The sequence below is a fragment of the Manis pentadactyla genome, chromosome 9 (genome assembly GCF_030020395.1).
Source record: "Manis pentadactyla isolate mManPen7 chromosome 9, mManPen7.hap1, whole genome shotgun sequence".
Lineage (NCBI taxonomy): Eukaryota > Metazoa > Chordata > Mammalia > Pholidota > Manidae > Manis > Manis pentadactyla.
In genome coordinates, this window is record NC_080027.1 from 23,163,887 (window position 1) to 23,180,868 (window position 16,982).

General features: G+C 44.7%; 1 protein-coding gene across 4 annotated transcripts in view; it reads left to right on the forward strand.

Annotated features, from left to right (window-relative positions):
- Window positions 1-16,982, forward strand: part of VSTM5 (V-set and transmembrane domain containing 5) — a 28,046-nt gene that overhangs the window by 8,146 nt on the left and 2,918 nt on the right. For 2 of the 4 annotated variants that reach the window (XM_036923300.2, XM_036923302.2), the window contains exon 2: window positions 16,648-16,974. In XM_036923300.2, coding sequence (XP_036779195.2) covers window positions 16,648-16,974 — 327 coding nt within the window. Of the gene's footprint in view, window positions 1-13,422; window positions 16,975-16,982 lie in introns of all 4 variants that reach the window. The other 2 variants (XM_057507111.1, XM_057507110.1) reach the window with 2 other exon arrangements.

The following is a 16,982-nucleotide window of genomic DNA, read 5'->3' on the forward strand; positions in this document are numbered from 1 at the left end:
CACTGTGCAGGCCCTGGGGTGTCCACGGTGAGCAGGACGGACCAGCGCCTGTGTTCCCAGCTGACAGGTCATCTAGGAGGATGAACGGTTAACCAAGAGGAATTACACTGGACTGGGATAAGTGCATTGAAAGAGAGGAACAGGTTGCTGTGGGAAACAGAGTTAGAACCCCTGACCTGGCGTTGAGGGGTTGGGGAAGGCTTCCTGGAAAAAGCGGTGTTTGAACTAAGACCTACAGGACGAAGAGGGGTTGGCCCTTCAGTCTCTTTGAAGAGGAGTTTTGAATACCATGGTATCTGTGTGGGACTGAATTATCTTCTGACCACTTTTCAAAAATTCCCCTTCCAAGTGCCTTCAGGCATCCTGTAAAGTTCTCCCAAAAGAATTGTTGGAGGGCACGCCTCCTCATTTCCTCCCTCATCCTCCTGTTCCATCACATTTACTGCTGAGGTACCTGGGGAGAACCCCGCCTTCCCCAGGCCAGCCGCGGGTCCAAGCCTGACCATGAGTCCTACAGCCCAGCCCTGCAGGTGGCAAACCCATCAGCACCCCACCTCCCAGCTCACGTAGGGCCAGGCTGCCGCCCCACCAACCTCTCATGACCTTGGCATCTGTGTAGGAACACAGCAGTGACCTGACCGTGGTCCATGGCCATTTGGAAAAGAGTTCAGCTTTACAGTAAGGGTGGCACTTACTTAAGGTAGAAAGTTGCCAAAAGGAATTCCACAGGGAGGAATTTCAGGTCGCCCACACTTCCACAAGGGAATCAAATGTACGAATGCCCATTCCAGCTCTCTACCTGCTCTGTGATTTGGGCTGTTTTAAGAACTCCTCCACACAATGCTCTCCAGCTCTCAGACTCAGATCTGCTGCTTCCAGTCCTGGTATGACTCCAGCTTCTGCTTACACACCCCTGGGGGTGGAGCGGCTCACCACCTCAGTAAGCAGCCCAGTGCATCTTCATTAATAGTTCTCATGAATAACAGCTAATATTATTGATCACTCCTTAGATATATTGATTCACTTCATTCAGCCTCCAGAGGTGGGATCCGTGTATTTCAGACACCACACACCACTAACTGAGACTGAAAGAAAATAAGTATTGTACCTGCAGAGAAAATGAAACTTCCTATGGCTGGGATTCTCACCTGATCCTGGTCGGCTTGCTCACTGCACACATGTGGGCAATACGTTCTCATTGACTCTATATAAAGAGCTCCGCCCAGTGCTCTGGGCTGCAGGGCTGCAGGGCTGCAGGAGAACAGAGGCTGGAGTGGTGGCAGTGCAGAGGACAGAGACTGAGACGGCTGCAGGGGTAGAGATGCCCAGAAACAGAGACCGGCTTGCTGCATGCAGACTCTCTCTGAGGTGGATGGGACTCTAGAGCTTGACCTGCCACCGTGGGAATAAAGCTGGATATAAACCCTTTCCACCAAAAAACATTCCATTCCTATTGTTCAGTGTCACCAAATCAAGAGTGAACTGGCTCCGGGCCAAAACCCACTGGCAGGCCAGCACCCTAGGCTACAAAGCTATTACTGGCAGACCTAAGTTTTGAACTCAGACCTGACTTGAGTCCATGAATGCATCCATTACACACACACTGCCTCACTTCTGTTCACCAGAACCTGTCTCCTTTCAGTCTTTACCCAGCGGCCCTCATTCTGGCATTACTGGGTGTCCCAAGTCTTTCTTCTCCAAGGCGAGAAGTTCTGCAGCAGAGGCCTGTCCCCCATTTGGCAGCGGCGATGTTTCCAGTGTTGGAGAAGGAGATAAGGGGCCAGCCTGCAGGGACACCGGGAGCCTCCTCAGGGCATCCATCGCCCAAGGACTTGCAGAATCATAACTACTGAAATTTTAGAAGTGTGGTCCTGAGACCAGCAGCAACATTACCTTGGAACTTAGAAATGCAAACCCTGGGGCCTCACCCCAGATCTACTGAATGAGAAATTGGGGTTCAGACCCAGCAATTGTATTTTCATAAGTCTTCCAGGTGATTCAGGTGCAGCTTAATGTTGAGAATTACTGTGTTACAGCATTAGAGAGGGTGGAGAATGACATAACTCACTGTTCTTCCTCTCTAGCCCCGAAACAACACTAGAAATAGGAGTAGATACAATAAAATTTTGAGGGATACTGGAAAGAGTCAATTTCCCCAAATACCTCTCTGAAAGTGTCACCCATGCCTCGAATATCCTTCTTTCACAGTGGCCCTTCATTTCTCTGGCTTTAGGCTTTGTGCAAGTACCTCCCTGAGTGGGTTATTGGCATCAGCCGCTAACCCCTGAGTGGTCCTCAACCTTGTGGCACACCGGAATCTGGGGGACTTTGAAAAATCAGAGTCCTTGGTGCTACCCCCAAAGATTCCAAATTGATTAGTTGGGGATACGATGTTCAAATCTTCCCCAGATGGTCCAATATTCAATCAAGAATGTCTGTCAGTCAGGCTTCATCAGAGATGGTGAATAGGTAGATTAGATGGGGCTGCACCCCCAGTCCTGTCAGCTGTGGCCAGGGAGGTGGCTGCAAGGCCCCCTCCTGGGGCTCTGAGGAGACTGGGCGGAGCTGGTCAGGGGCCACATTAACGAACAATGGGCTTCCTGCAGAGTGTGCGGGCTGGGTTGGTGCTCCCTAAATGTTAGGCTCCTCTCTTCCCTTCCCAAGAGCCTACTGAATGAAAGGAGACTGGACTGAATTCTCATGGCCTGGAATCAGGGTTTACAGGGGGTGGGAAATCAGGGAGGGGACTTTCTAGACCCCTTGGAATTGTTCCTGGCTGTCAAACTCCTCACCCACATATTTTTTCTTTTTTCTTTTTAAATTAAATCATGGACAGCCAAGTGTGATTATCCCTAATAGCAAATGAGGAAATAGTGTGTCAGAGAGGTGGCGGGATTTGCGCAGTCTCCCTGCCAGGGCGTGATGCAGCCGAAACGGAGCCGGAGTCTTTCGGCTGCACGGAGCACACGCAGGGGGCCTTCCTAGGGCTTCCCCAGCTGCTCTGTTGCCCTCCTTTGCCCTCCTCTGCTCCAAGAAGCAAGCGTGTTTTCTCAGCATCCGGGGAAGGTCGCAGCTGACCTCTTAGGACGCCTGCTGAGATTCCACTCTGCCATCAGAGAAGGAGCTGGGAAGAGCACTGGGTGAGTGTGGTGGCCCGGAAGCCACAGGGGTGTTCCCGGCAGGAGAGGGTGGTCAGCATTGTCCCAGGAGGAGAAGGTCTCCTGCCGAGAATAAGGAGGAATTTGGAGGTCCAAAGAGATTGGAGGGACTAGGCCATAGTAACTGTGGAAGAAAGAGTGAATTTGTGTGGAAAACATAGTACAATTGGTAGTCCAGGAGGCCTCTTGAATTTGGCGGTCTTGAATGTACACAGGCGACGATGTGCTTTACTGTGCCGGAGAGTGTGTGCTGGGGGACCTTCTGCAGCATTGTCTCATCGGGTTTGGGCAGAGAGTGAATAGAGAGTCGTCGATCCAGGGCTAGGGTTTTGCCAGGCATGACACAGGCCAGTGGAGTTTGGCAAGAGTGCTTGGGACACGATGGGCCATGGAATCCAGGCTGAACAGGGAGGGAAATGAGGACGATCCAGTGGGGGAAGTAGGGGGAGTTGGAGTGGAAGGACCAGTGGGGCCAATGGGAGCGGTTGAACGGTAAACAGGAAGGCTGTGTTCAGAGCACACTGCCTGACTGGAGGCCAGGGGAGAGCAGAGGGAGAAGGCTGTAGCAGACAGGGGTGCTGGGTGGGTTGTCCAGGTGGGTGCTGGAGATACGTGGAGTAAAAGAACGGCCAGCGTGGTTAAAGATGAAGAAGAGAGGCTAAGAATTTCTTACATCGTTTGTTGGGAAGGGGAGAGGGTGGAACCACCCCAAGGCAACAGGATTGTTTTTGCAAGCTGGTGAAGGGTAGCTCCATGTGGCTGCCGTCCTGGCAAGCCCAGGTCTGGACTGCTGCTTCTTGTCACATCTGTCTTCCAAGTCTTTACCAGCACTGAGCCATGTGCTCTTTTGGGAAACATAAAACATGTAAAACTCCAACTCTAGTCTCAGCATCTTATGAGAGGCAGCTGTGGGACAGTGAAAAGAAAGTTGAGTTGCAGTTTCAGCTCTGATTTTCTGCTTGGCAAGAACTTACGTGTTTATGTTATGCCTCTGAGCCTCAGTTTCCTCACCTGTAAGTAGTGATCAAGTAAGTGCCTGTGGAGCAAACCCAAGCCTCCTGCCTCAACAGGCTGAGTGTTTGTGTCTTAGTCCTTCATCATTTGCATACACATGAGTTACTAACATTTTCAAACATGAAAATTCTGGGGCTTGGACCTGATCCTGGCATGCATTTTATTTATTTTTAGGATTACACTGTTTTTACTTTATTAAGTAACTCAGAAACTTCCTAAAGCAGTCCAACTGTTCAAAAGGTATAAAGTGAAATGTAAGGCTTTCTTCTCCTCTAGACACCCAGTCTCCTCCCCAAAGTCAACCACAACTCCTGGTTTTTAATGTCCTTCTGGAGATTTTGTATACATTTATATGGCTGGAAATATGTAAATATGGGTATATGATATGTGCATCTGTGTGAGCATGTGTGCATACACATATCAGTACTGTACTCGGAAACAGTCTCTACACACTGTTTGGCCCTCTGCTTCATTATTTTTGAGATCTTAAAATATCAATGTGTATAGATCATTTTTAATGTCTCTGTAGTATTATAAAGTATGACAGTTGATAATTTATATAAACAGTTGTGATGTAATATATGTGGTTTCTGCTCCCTGTTACTGATAAGAACTCTTAGAACTCTCGTCATTTCCTGAGTGACAGGAGCGTCTTTTGTTACAGTATTTGGGCTTAGTCCCTGGCTCCCAACACAAAAACCCTTGGAACCTCCTGAGTCATAAGAGTGTCTTTTTGTTTGCTGATGAGGCAACTCTTGGCAGATGAAGGCTGTTCGACAGAAGAACTAACCAGGTGATCAGAGGTTTGGAACTTCCAGCCCTGTCATCTGGTCTCCTTCCACCCCCACCTGGGGGATAGGAGAGGGGCTGGGGATTGAATTAATCCCGTGGTCAGGGATTGAGTCAATCATGCATATGTGCTGGAACCTGAAAACAAAACCACACCCTGACTGAACAAGTCTGGTGAACACAGGGAGGTGCTGCAAGGGAGGTGCACCCGGAGAGGGCATGAGGCTCTGCGCCCCTTCCCACATATTCTGCCTTATGCATCTCTCCCATGTGACTGTTCCTGAGTTGTCTTCTTTATAATAAACCAGGCATAGTAAGCGTTGTGCTTCTTTGAGTTCTGTGAACCATTCTAGCAAATTATTAATCCTGACAAGGTGGTCATGATTTATAGCCAGTTGATCGGAAGTACAGGACGCATGGACTTGTGATTGGTGTCCGAATTTGGGGGGCAGTCTTGAGTCTGAGCCCTTCACCTGCACTAATTCTGAGTAGTTGGTGTGAGAAGAATTGTGAGTAGAGTGAGAAACAGTTTTTTACCAGCCTCAACCAGTGAACACATAGGATGTCTCCAGTCCTCTACTACTACAGTTGTCTACATATGCTACGCCTCAATGACAGCATGAACACATATATGCCTTTGTATCTATGTGCCTTTATTATTTTTGTAGGATAACTTGTTAAAAGTGTAATTTCTGAGTCAAGAGGTATGTGCTACTTAATATTCTTATAGATGTCACCATACTGCCCTCCCAGCAGGTTACACCCATTTACAATGCCCACAGTGATGTGTGAGTTCGTCTCCTGGTAATGTGATGCTACCACCTCCTTCATCTCTGCCAGACTGGTAGCAGCCATGTCATTCAGCTTTCCTAGCCTGACTTTCACTGGGCTGTGACCATTGCATATGCCAGTTAGTAGCTAACAGATGTGGCCAGCAAAACTCCTGGCTATTGCTGTTTGGGAGCTGTTTATCTGGTTGGGGTACAAATACAGGAACTTGAGGTGGGGGCAGCCTGCCAGCCTCCATCCAAACTGTGTGTGTCAGGGTTTGGCTGACATCTGGGTGGTTTCCCAAGGCCATGATACAGCAAGATCATGGGGGAGCTCCCTCGGGGACGAGCTGAGCTTTGGCCTCTGAGTAATCAGGCCCTGAGAGGGGGAACTGGCACCCGAGCGAACAGGAGGGTGCGTATAAACAGCGTGCAGAGGTCAGCCATCAACACTTCATGGCATCTGTCTGCCAAAGCCATTATTTGGGGTTGCTGGGCTGGCCTCCCACACAAAGCTATGTTCCCAAAATTCCAGCCTCACTTCTTTCAGGAATAGTGTTGCAGGGACACGGATATTTTAGTTGCAGCTTCAAATTGTGCCATTTCTACTCTTAGCTGTTTGACTTTTGCAGGTGTGGAGCCACGAAAGGGGTCTTGCCAGCACTGCCCTCATCCAGACCCATGGCCCCCTCAGCTCAGTACAGCCCCTCCCACTTCTCTCCTCTCTGAATGGGCAGCGGGTTGACAGGCAGGGCTTGCATATCCGTGCTCGTTCTTCCCTGTGAGTAATTGTGAGCAAAGTGCCAGGCCCTGTGCTGTGCTCTGGAGCTCCTGAGTGATTCAGCAAAGATCTCAGAGTCAGGGGCAGACCCACCATGCTCGTGTGCACTTCCTGCTGCACCCCTCCTGTCCCCAGTTCAGGGCAGAGGCTTCAGGCCATTCCCAACGCGTAGGGTTCCGCCCAGGGGTTCTGCAGATGCACAGGACAGGCCTACATGTGATGTGTGTAAACGATATGACGAGTTTGGGTGCCAGGCAGCCCTTCTGGAAGGGCCGATGATGCCATGCCTCTTTTGAACACCATCCTGGCTTCTCCCTGCCCTTCAGAGGCCCCCAGCTTGCCACAGGTTCCTCATGCTACAGGCACCTGCACTTCTTACTTGTCAGGTCCCAAACCTGAGGATCCCTCCTGCCTCCCTGGGTGGGGTCCCTGTTTACCTGCTGCGGTTGTGCTTCTGCCCTTCCCCATGCTTTAAAAATGTTATTCTTCACACCTCAGTTTATATGAGTTCCCCCTTCCCCACCTCCTGCAGACTTTCCCGGCTCATTACTGGACAGCGAACAGTAGTACCAAGGATTTCCACTTCCGCTCAGCCAGTTACTGTGACATTGCACAAATCTCCTAACTTCAGTAGACATGCATTTGCTCCTCTGTAAAATGGGGATGATAACCTACCCTTCCCCAAGCCAGCACCCACGAGCCACGGCCTGCCGTGGAGGAAGCTGCAGCTTAGCAACTGGGGCGGGGGTGCGGTGGCATTGCCCACCCATGGGGGAGGTGTTGGGGGGCCAGCAGGCTCAGGGGACACTGGTTCTCACGCTCCCTCAACTCGCCTGGGACTAGCCGTGTCTGCACCCACTTGCCAGGCCCGCTTGGTCGCCTCATAGTTTATCTTTGTTTTCTCTTTTCTCTTCAACATTTCTTTGCGTCTCAGATGGGGGGACAAGCTGTCCTTGTTTGCCCATGACTGTGCTGGTTTTAGCACTGAAGCTCCTGAATTCGGGGCGCATTCTCAGGCCCGGACAAACCAGGAGGGTTGGTCACCCTGAGGCCAAGGGCAGAGGCCTGACCCGAGGAGGACGGGCAGCAGGGCAGCAGCCCCGCCCCGGTACTAGGCTGTGTGCCCAGCCGGGCCGCACGCGGGGCCTGTCACAGCCCCACAGCCGTCCTCCTCACGTTTGCCGGTCCTGTTCTACGGGGGAGGAAGCTGAGCTCCTAAGTAAAGGTACTTTTTCCAGGTCTCACTGCTCAGGTCGGCCCTGATCCTGCGGGCATCAGGCGTCTCCACCACACCTCACTGCCCCCTGGAAGAACCCTTCTGCAGTGGGGTTCGTCGCTCCACCACCCTGCTCCCACCGTTTCCTGAACGAGGACTCGTGAATGAGGCTTTCTGACTTTTGAGTTTAGCTGCCTACAGGCTTGATGAGGGTGACTGTGATGCGCATGCGCTGGCTCTCAGCTGCACCTGCTGATCGCGCTGGCTGGAGAAGGGGCTTTCCAGATAAGTGAGCTGAAAGAGTTGTCCTGATTGAGCTGCGCCCTCCGTCACTCCTTGCTCTGAGAGACCACGTCAGCAACGTTCTGTCTCGCCATTTGCTGCTATTCTTGTTCACTGAAATTGCAAACAGTTGAAATATGAACAGTATTGACCTTTGTTGTGATTTCAAGAAATACATCCTTCTTAAGTAATCGAGTTTTAAAAGCAGCAAAGCACTGCCTCTGTCATTGTTTTGAAAGAAAAGGAATAAAAAAGCCTTCTGAGTATTATATTACATTGCAGCAGTTGCTATAGGCAGCTGGTTTCTTCTGCCTCGCGAATTCTCGCTGATGAGCCCCAGCAGGTCTCCCGAGAGCACCGGGAAATCCGGCTTCCAGGAAGCCTCTTGGCTCAGGGTCCAGTGACTTCTGCCCTGCTAAGATCCTCAGTTCTATGACTTCTTCCTTAAAGGAGGGGTCAGCATCTTCTGGGAAATGGGTAGAATTTAGTTCTCTGCTTTGCACATAGAATTCAAATGAAGATGAATGGCAAGGTGAACTTTAATCTTAGCCCACTAGATTGCTTGGTCCAACCAGGAGAACTTAAAATGTATTTTTAAAAATATATTTTTTTAATTATCAATGCAATAAATGTGAAACATTAAATTACATAAACATATAGCTTGGAAAATAAAATTTTGTTGCCATTAAATCTCTAAGGGGCAATTTCTGTTAACAGTGTAGCTTACATTTACTGACATTTTTCTATATATATGTATATATCAGCACATATCCGTACAAATATAAATAAGATCATATGCTATTTTATAAATTTATTTTTTAATTTAGTATGTTGTAGACATCTTTTCTTGTCCATTCAAAGCTCATTCCTTTAATGACTGTCTGCCATCCATTTTACAAGTAAAATCTGATTTATTGAACCAGTTTCCTTGAAAAGAATGATTCAGCCAAGTCTTAATATTGGTCTAGTCACTAAGTTTCTCTGGACTTTTTTTCTGGAATGATTTTAGCATGAGGTGTGGTGGTGATGCTTTACTTCATCTTTTTTAACAGCTGCCAGGCAGTTTGCCTTGAAACTCTTGGAACTGTCAATTTTCCATCTTTACCGTAAGATGATTTATTCTTAATTGTCTGCACCTTGACAGGAGGAGGAACTCTTTGTTCCTAGGACCTAGTTAAATGCCTGGTTAGTTTGTCTGATTGGAAGGAGGTTTTTCTGGTCAAGAGAAAGATACAGAAACAACCACTGACTAGGTGGCCTGTTTGCAGCTTGTATGAGCATCTCAGAAAGTTGGGCTGGCTACTTTTGTTTAGTTTTGCTGTTTCTTGGGTCAGAGTACCTGAAAGGCTCCAAAGCAAGGTCCCCAAGGCTACTGTGAGAACTGGTTGCCTCTCAGGAGACTAGTCTATACCTTTGACCAACGTGGTTAACACACAACATATATGAAATACACATTATGATATAGTTTGTCACTGGTTCTAAATATGGTTCTTCTGCTCTTAACAGTAATCGCTGTTCCAACTGCTCATATTTGGGGTCAGAAATCAGAAAACCTAGAGAAATGATAGATAGACTGATGCAAAGCAGAGTGGGAAAAACACAGGGTTTGAGTCAGACAGAACTGCATTCAAATCCCACCTCTGCTGCCTCGTACCTGTGTGGACATGTCGCTAACTCTCATGTGAAAAATGAGAGATCAGGACTGCAACGTCCATGACGAGTATATAATATGGTAATCGACGCACAAAACCTGAACTAAATTCTAGTTCTTTCTATAGTAGGTCTATGCATGTTAGCGTTTAGACCTACTTTCTCAATTAGTGCCTAATTTCTCAAACCACCCAATAAGCAGCAACATTTCTATTGGGAAAAAGAGCAAACGTTTGCTCTTTCTGTCACTATGAATATTTGGTCATTCAACAAACTTTTACTGACCAATCATGATGTGTCAGGTGTTGTGTTGGGCACAGGGGCCACAGAGTTTAAGAAAATATATAATTCCTGTCCTCCAAGGGCTGGCCTGGAATCTGGCCTGTTTTTTAGAGAAAGAGAGAAGAAGTGCAGAAGTGTGGCAAATGTTAATAATAAACGTTAATATAGGTGAGGGTGTATAGATATTAATTGTCCTTGTCTTTCAACTGCCTGTGAGCTTAACACTTTTCAAAATAAAGAGTTGGGAGAGATTTCCTTTCCGTTACTTGGCAGCCGTAACTCTTGAAAGCCATTACTACCTCCCGCTACTGCCGCATGGGATTTCCTGGATTATCTCTAGTCCCCTCTTCAGGTATGAGGGAAGGTGTGCCAGGGGTGGAGGAGGACAGTGACAAGGGCCTGGGAAGGTAAGAGGTGTGGCTACCTGGAGCCACCTCACAGGGGCCTGCGGGCAACGGGCACCCAGAGAGTGAGGGGGGGCCACCCAGGAAGCCGAGGTGGAGACCAAGGGGCAGGCCCCAAGCTTCAGTCCTGCGCTAGTCACTCTCCAGTGGCCGGCCAGCCCTGAGCACCCCTCTCAGTGTGTGGGGGCATGTGGCCCATTCTGTACGCTCCACCACTGCCAGCTGCTGACCTTTGATTTGGGCATAGAGTTAAATATGTGAGCTTTGGCATCAGCAGGCCTCATGTGACTCAGGGGGGTGAACTTGGACAAGCTAGTTCTGTTGACACTGCAGTTCCCTAAATCCTTGACAGAATCGCAGTGGGCCTGTGCATGGTGCCTACTTAATGCATGTATAATGGCATTTATATGACCTTAGCCCGCGGCACTACTATTCACCTACACACTCAAGCAGAAACCTCTGCTTGACGCCTCTTTGCCTCACCCACCCCCACTTTAGTTCATCAGTCCCAGCGGCAACCCCCTGGCTACTCTTGCCTCCTGACCTCCGGAACAGACGTTCTCAAGCTCCTGGAGAAGGTGACCTCCCGCCTGGGCCTTCCTATGCCTTCCCGTCACCCGGCGTGGATCCCACACTGCCCTCATGTCCTGACCAGGGGCCTGCCAGCTCTCCAGCCTGTCTCCTAACTCCTCCTGCATTCAAGCACACTGGCTTTCTCCCTGTGCCTCAGACACCCCAAAACTTACTCTCACCTCATAGCTTATATAGTAGTTCCTCTGCCTAAAAGGCTCTTTTTTTAATTGAAATATAGCTCACATACAATATCCTATTAGTTTCAGGTGTATATCCTAGTGCTTCATTGTTTTTATTCATTATGAAATGATCCCCACCATAAGTCTAGTTGCCATCTGTCACCCTTACATTTATTTATAACTGGGAGTACTACCTCTTAATCTCCTTCACCTATTCCACCTGCCCCACCCACCTCTCCCCCATTTTGATAATCAACAATTTGTTTCCTGTCTCTATGAATCTGTTTTGTTCGTTTCATTTTTTAGATTCCACGTATAAGTGAAATCACACAGTATTTGTCTTACTCTTAGTTCATGTAGCATAAAACCTTCTAGATCTATCCGTATTGTTGCAAATGGTAAGATTTCTTTCTTTTTTATGGCTGAGAAATATTACATTGTATGTGTGTATCACATCTTTATCCATTCATACATCGATGCACATTAAGGTTGCTTCCATATCTTAGTTATTGTAAATAATACTGCAGTGAACAAAGGGGTGGGTATCTCTTCAGACTAGTGTTTTCTTCAGATATGTACCCAGAAGTGGAAGTGCTGAATCTTATGGTAATCCTATTTAAAAATTTTGGGGGAATCTTCTTCCTGTTTTCCATAGTGACGGCACCAGTTTGTATTCCCATCATCAGTGCTTTGAGAGTTCCCTTTTCTCTACATCCTCACCAAAGCTCATTTTCTGTCTTTTTGATAATAGGCAGTCTGACTGGTGGTATGAGGTGATATCTCCTGTGGTTTTGATTTGCATTTCCCTGATTATTAGTCACATTGTGCCTGTTGGCTATCTTTGTATCTTTTTTTGAAAAATATGTGTTCAAGTTCTTTGTTTATTATTTAACTGAGAGTTTTTTGGACAGTAAGTTGTGTAAGTTCTTATCAAATGTATGATTTGCAAATATCTTCTCAGTAGGCTGCCTTTTCATTTTGTTGATGGTTTCTTTCACTGTGAAAAAGCTTTTTAGTTTGATGTAATCTTGTTTATTTTAGCTTTTGTAGTTTTTGCCTGAGAAGACTGGTCCTAAAAAGTATTGCTAAGACCAATGAGATAGAAAACGTACTGCCTATGTTTTCTTCTAGGAGTTTTATGGTTTCAGGTCTTACATTCAAATCTTTAATCCATTTTTAACTTATTTTTGTATGTAGTGTGAGATAGTGGCCCAGTTTAATTCTTTTGCATGTAGCTGTCCGCTTTCCCCAAAACCACTTATTGAAGATTCTGTCTTTTCCCTGTTGCATGTTCTTGCCTCCTTGTGATAGATTAATTAACCATATATGTGTGGGCTTTTTTTTCTAGGTGCTCTATTCTACACCACTGATCTACAGAATCTACAGTGTCTATTTTTATGCCTGTACCATACTATTTAGATTACTATAGCTTTGTAGTATAGTTTGAAATCAGAATGTGTGATACCTCCAGCCTTGTTTTTCTTTGTCAAGATTACTTTGGTTATTCAAGGTATTTTGTGGTTCAATACAAATTTTAGGATCCTTGTTCTAGTTATGTGAAAAATGCGATTGATATTTTGATAGGGGTTACACTGAATCTGTATTGCTTTGGTTAGTATGGACATTTTAACAATATTAATGCTTCCAATCTATGAATCAGGATATCTTTGCTTTATTTGTGTCATCTTCAATTTCTTTCATCAATGTCATAGTGTTTAGAGTACAGGTCTGTCACCTCCTTGGTTAAATTTATACGTAGGCATTTTGTTCTTTTTGATGCAGTTATAAATGGGATTATTTTCTTAATTTCTCTTCTGAAAGCTCATTATCAGTGTAAAGAAATGCAAAAAAATTCTGTATGCTAATTTGGTTCATCTGTATGCTACAACTTTACTAAATTTATCGATTAGTTGTTAACAGCCTTTTGGTGGATTCATTAGGGTTTTTTATATATAATATGTCAACTGTAAATAGAGCTTTATTTCTTCCTTTCTAATTTGGATGCCTTTTATTTTTCTTGACTCATTGTTGTGTCTAAAATTCCCAATACTGTGCTAAATAAAAGTGGCAGGAGTAGTCATCCTTGCCTTATTCCTGATCTTAAAGGAAAAGCTTTTAGCTTTTCATCATCGAGTGTAATGTTAGCTTGTCATATATGGCCTTTATTATGCTGGTTCATTCCTTCTATACCCACTTGGTTCAGAGTTTTTCTCATAAATCAATATTGAATTTTGTCATGTGCTTTTTCTGCATCTATTAAGACGATCATATGATTTTTATCTTTCATTTTATTAATGGGGTTTATCTCCTTGATTGATTTGCAGATGCTGAACCATCCTGGCACATCCTGGCATCCCTAGGGTAAATCCCACTTGACAGTGGTGTTTGATCCTTTCAATGTATTCTTGAATTCAGTTTGCTAATATTTTGTTGAGGATTTTTGCATTAATGTTCATCAGGGATATTTGCCTGTAGTTTTCTTTTTTTGTATGGTGTGCTTGTTTGGTTATGGCATCAGAGAAATGCTGGCTTGTAAAATGAAGTTTGAAGGATTCCCTCCTCTTCAGTTTTTAGGAATGATTTGAGAAGGATAAGTACTAATTCTTTAAATGTTCAGTAGAATTCACCTATGAACCCATCTGGTACTGGAATTCTAGTTTATTTGGAGTTTTTAAATTACTGCTTCAATTTCATTACCTGTATTCTGTTCATATTTCCTATTCATGATTCAGTCCTGGAAAGTTGTGTGTCTCTAGGAATTTACCTATTTCTTCTAGATCTTATAATTTGGTGTACAATTGTTCATAGTGTTCTCTTATGATCCTGTGCATTTCTGTGGTGTCAGTTGTAACTTCTTTTATTTCTTTTTCTTTATTTGGCCTTCTCTCTTTTTTCCTTGATGAGTTTGGCTGAAGCTTTCCTGATTGTCATTTCAAAAAACTGGTTTTTAGTTTCATGCTCTTTTCTATTGTTAATCTCTATTTCTTTCTTTTTTTTTTTCCTGCTCTGATCCTTATTGTTTACTTTCTTCTGCTAACTTTGGTCTTTATTTGTTCATCTTTTTCTAACTCCTTTAGGTGTAAAGTTGGATTTTTTATTTTGGATTTTTCTTGTTTCTTGAGATAGGCCTGTATCACTTCAAACTTCCCTCTGAGAACTTTTTCTGCATCCCATAGATTTTGGGAATTTGTGTTTCCATTTTCATTTGCCACAAGGTATTTTTTTATTCTTTGACTTCTTCATTGGTTGATTAGTAACATGTTGTTTAGTTTCCACATGTTTGTGTATTTTCCAGTTTTCTTATTGAATTCTAGTTTCATACTAGAAAAATATGGTAAAGGTGCTTGATATGATTTCAATCTTCTTGATTTTATTGACTTCTTTTCTGGCCTAACATCTCTCCTGGAGAATATTCCATGTCAATTTGACAGAATGGATATTCTATGGTTCTTGGATGAAATGTTCTGTATATATCTATAAAGTCCATCAGATCTAATATGTAGTTTAAGGTCAGTGTTCCTTATTGATCTTCTGTCTGGATGATCTATCCATTGATGTAAGTGGGTATTCCTTTATGTTGGTTAGTATTTGCTTTGTATATTCAGGTGCTCCTATGTTGGGTGCATAAATATCTACAAATTTTGTATCCTGATTAATCCCTTTATCATGATCTAATGCCCTTCTTTGTCTTTTGTTACAGCCTTTCTTTTAAAGTCTATTTTGTCTGGTATGAGTACCAGCTTTCTCTTCCATTTGCAAGGAATGTATCTTTTTCCATCCCTTCACTTTTGGACTGTGTGTGTCTTTAGATCTGAACTGAGTTTCCTGCAGGCAGCATATAGATGGGTCTTATTTTTTAATCCACCCATCCTATGTCTTTTGATTGAAGGACTTAGTCTATTTTAAAGTAATTATTGATAGTTATTTACTTATTGCCATTGCTATTTTGTTGTTTGTTTCCTGGTGTTTTTGTAGTTCTTTACTCTTTCTTCGTCTCTTGGTCTTGTCTCTTGTGGATTGGTGGCTTTATGTTTGGGTTCCTTTGTCTTTGTGTGTGTATCTATTTTAAGTTTTTGATTTGTTGTGACCATGAGGTTCATATATACTGACTATATAGATAGCAGTAGTTCAGATTTTGAAAGCATTACATTTTTACTACTCCCCCCATCATGTTTTATGTTTTTGACATCATTTTACTTTGTGTATCCCTTAACTACTTATTGTAGGTATACTTAGTTTTACTATTTTTGGCTTTTAACCTTCATACTAACTTTTTTAGTGGCTGATTTACTGCCTTTACTATATATTTGCCATTACCAGTGAGATTTTTTTCTTTCACATATTTTCTCATATCTAGTTATGTCCTTTTTCACTTCACAAAGACTCATTGATATTCTTGTAAGGCTGACTTAATGGTAATGAACTCCTTTAGCATTTGCTTGTCTGGAAAACTCCTTGTGTCTTCTTCATTTCTAAATGATAACCTTGCCGGGTAGAATATTATTGGTTGGGAGTGTTTTCCTTTCAGTACTTTGAATATATCATGCCACTCCCTTCTGGTCTGCAAAGTTTCTGCTGAAAACTCAGACAATAGTCTTGTGGGGTTCCCTTTGTATGTGACTATTTGTTTTTTCTTTTTCTACCTTTAACATTTTCCCTTAGCTTTTGCCATTTTAATTATAATATATTTTGTTGTGGATATCTTTGGCTTCATCTTGTTTGGAACTGTACTTCTGGACCTGAAGATCTGTTTCCTTCTCCAGATTAGGGAAATTTCCAGCAATAATTTCTTCAAATAAGTTTTCTGCCCTTTCTCTCTCTCTCTTATCCTTCTGGAACCCCTACAATGTGAATGTTAGTATGCTTAATGTTGCCCCAGAGGCCCCTTAAACTATTCTTGTCTTTTAAAATTCTTTTTTCTTTTTGCTGTTCTTTGGGTGATTTCTACCACTCTGTCTTCCAGATTGCTGATCTTATCTGTTGTTGTTTCCCTCTGGTGCATTTTTCATTTCAGTTATTGTATTCTTCAGCTCTCTTGGTTCTTTCTTTGACTCTCTGTGTTTATTTCTATCAATTTTGCAGGACAGCTGCTTCTTCTGGTCTTGAAGGACTGGCCTTGTGCAGAAAAGTCCCCTGTGGGGGTCCTGTGGTATTTCACAGGTTGGCTGGAGTAGCCATGGGCCAGGGCCATCCCAGGGCACTCCACATCCGGGCTTCCCAGGAGGTATGGCTGGCGGTGGAGCTCACAGACCAGGGGTATCCTGATACACATAACGCTGGAGCGGTCCTGGCAAAACAGCTGGTCCAGCACAGGCTGGTCGGGGCTTGGAGCTGTGCCAGGCTGCCTTGGTAGGACAGCTGAAGCTGGTGGGATACAAATACTCAGTCCATAACATTCACCGTTGTAGCACCAGCACCAGAATGCAGAAGAGAGTCTGACATGTCCTAGGCAATCAATAAATATTTGCTAAGTAATTTAATGAATTATAGAAGTTCATTCCCCAATAAGTTCATACAAGTTGCCCCACATGTAGCACTCCATCCTGCAGGTCAGGGCGTGTCACTGTACATTCCCCAGTCTGCCATCAATGCCACAGTGGAAGAAGACATCCTGCTCTCAGTTGAATATTCCTGCCACGGTGTCCCAACCATCGAATGGAAGTATACGTCCACCTGGGGAGTGCAAAAGATCGTGGAATGGAAGCCAGGGACTCAGGCCAACATCTCCCAAAGCCACAAGGACAGAGTCTGCACCTTTGACAATGGCTCCATCCAGCTCTTCAGTGTGAGCGTGAGAGATTCTGGCTACTATGTCATCACAGTGACAGAGCACCTGGGGAGCAGCCAGTTTGGCACCATCATGCTGCATGTGTCGGGTAAGACA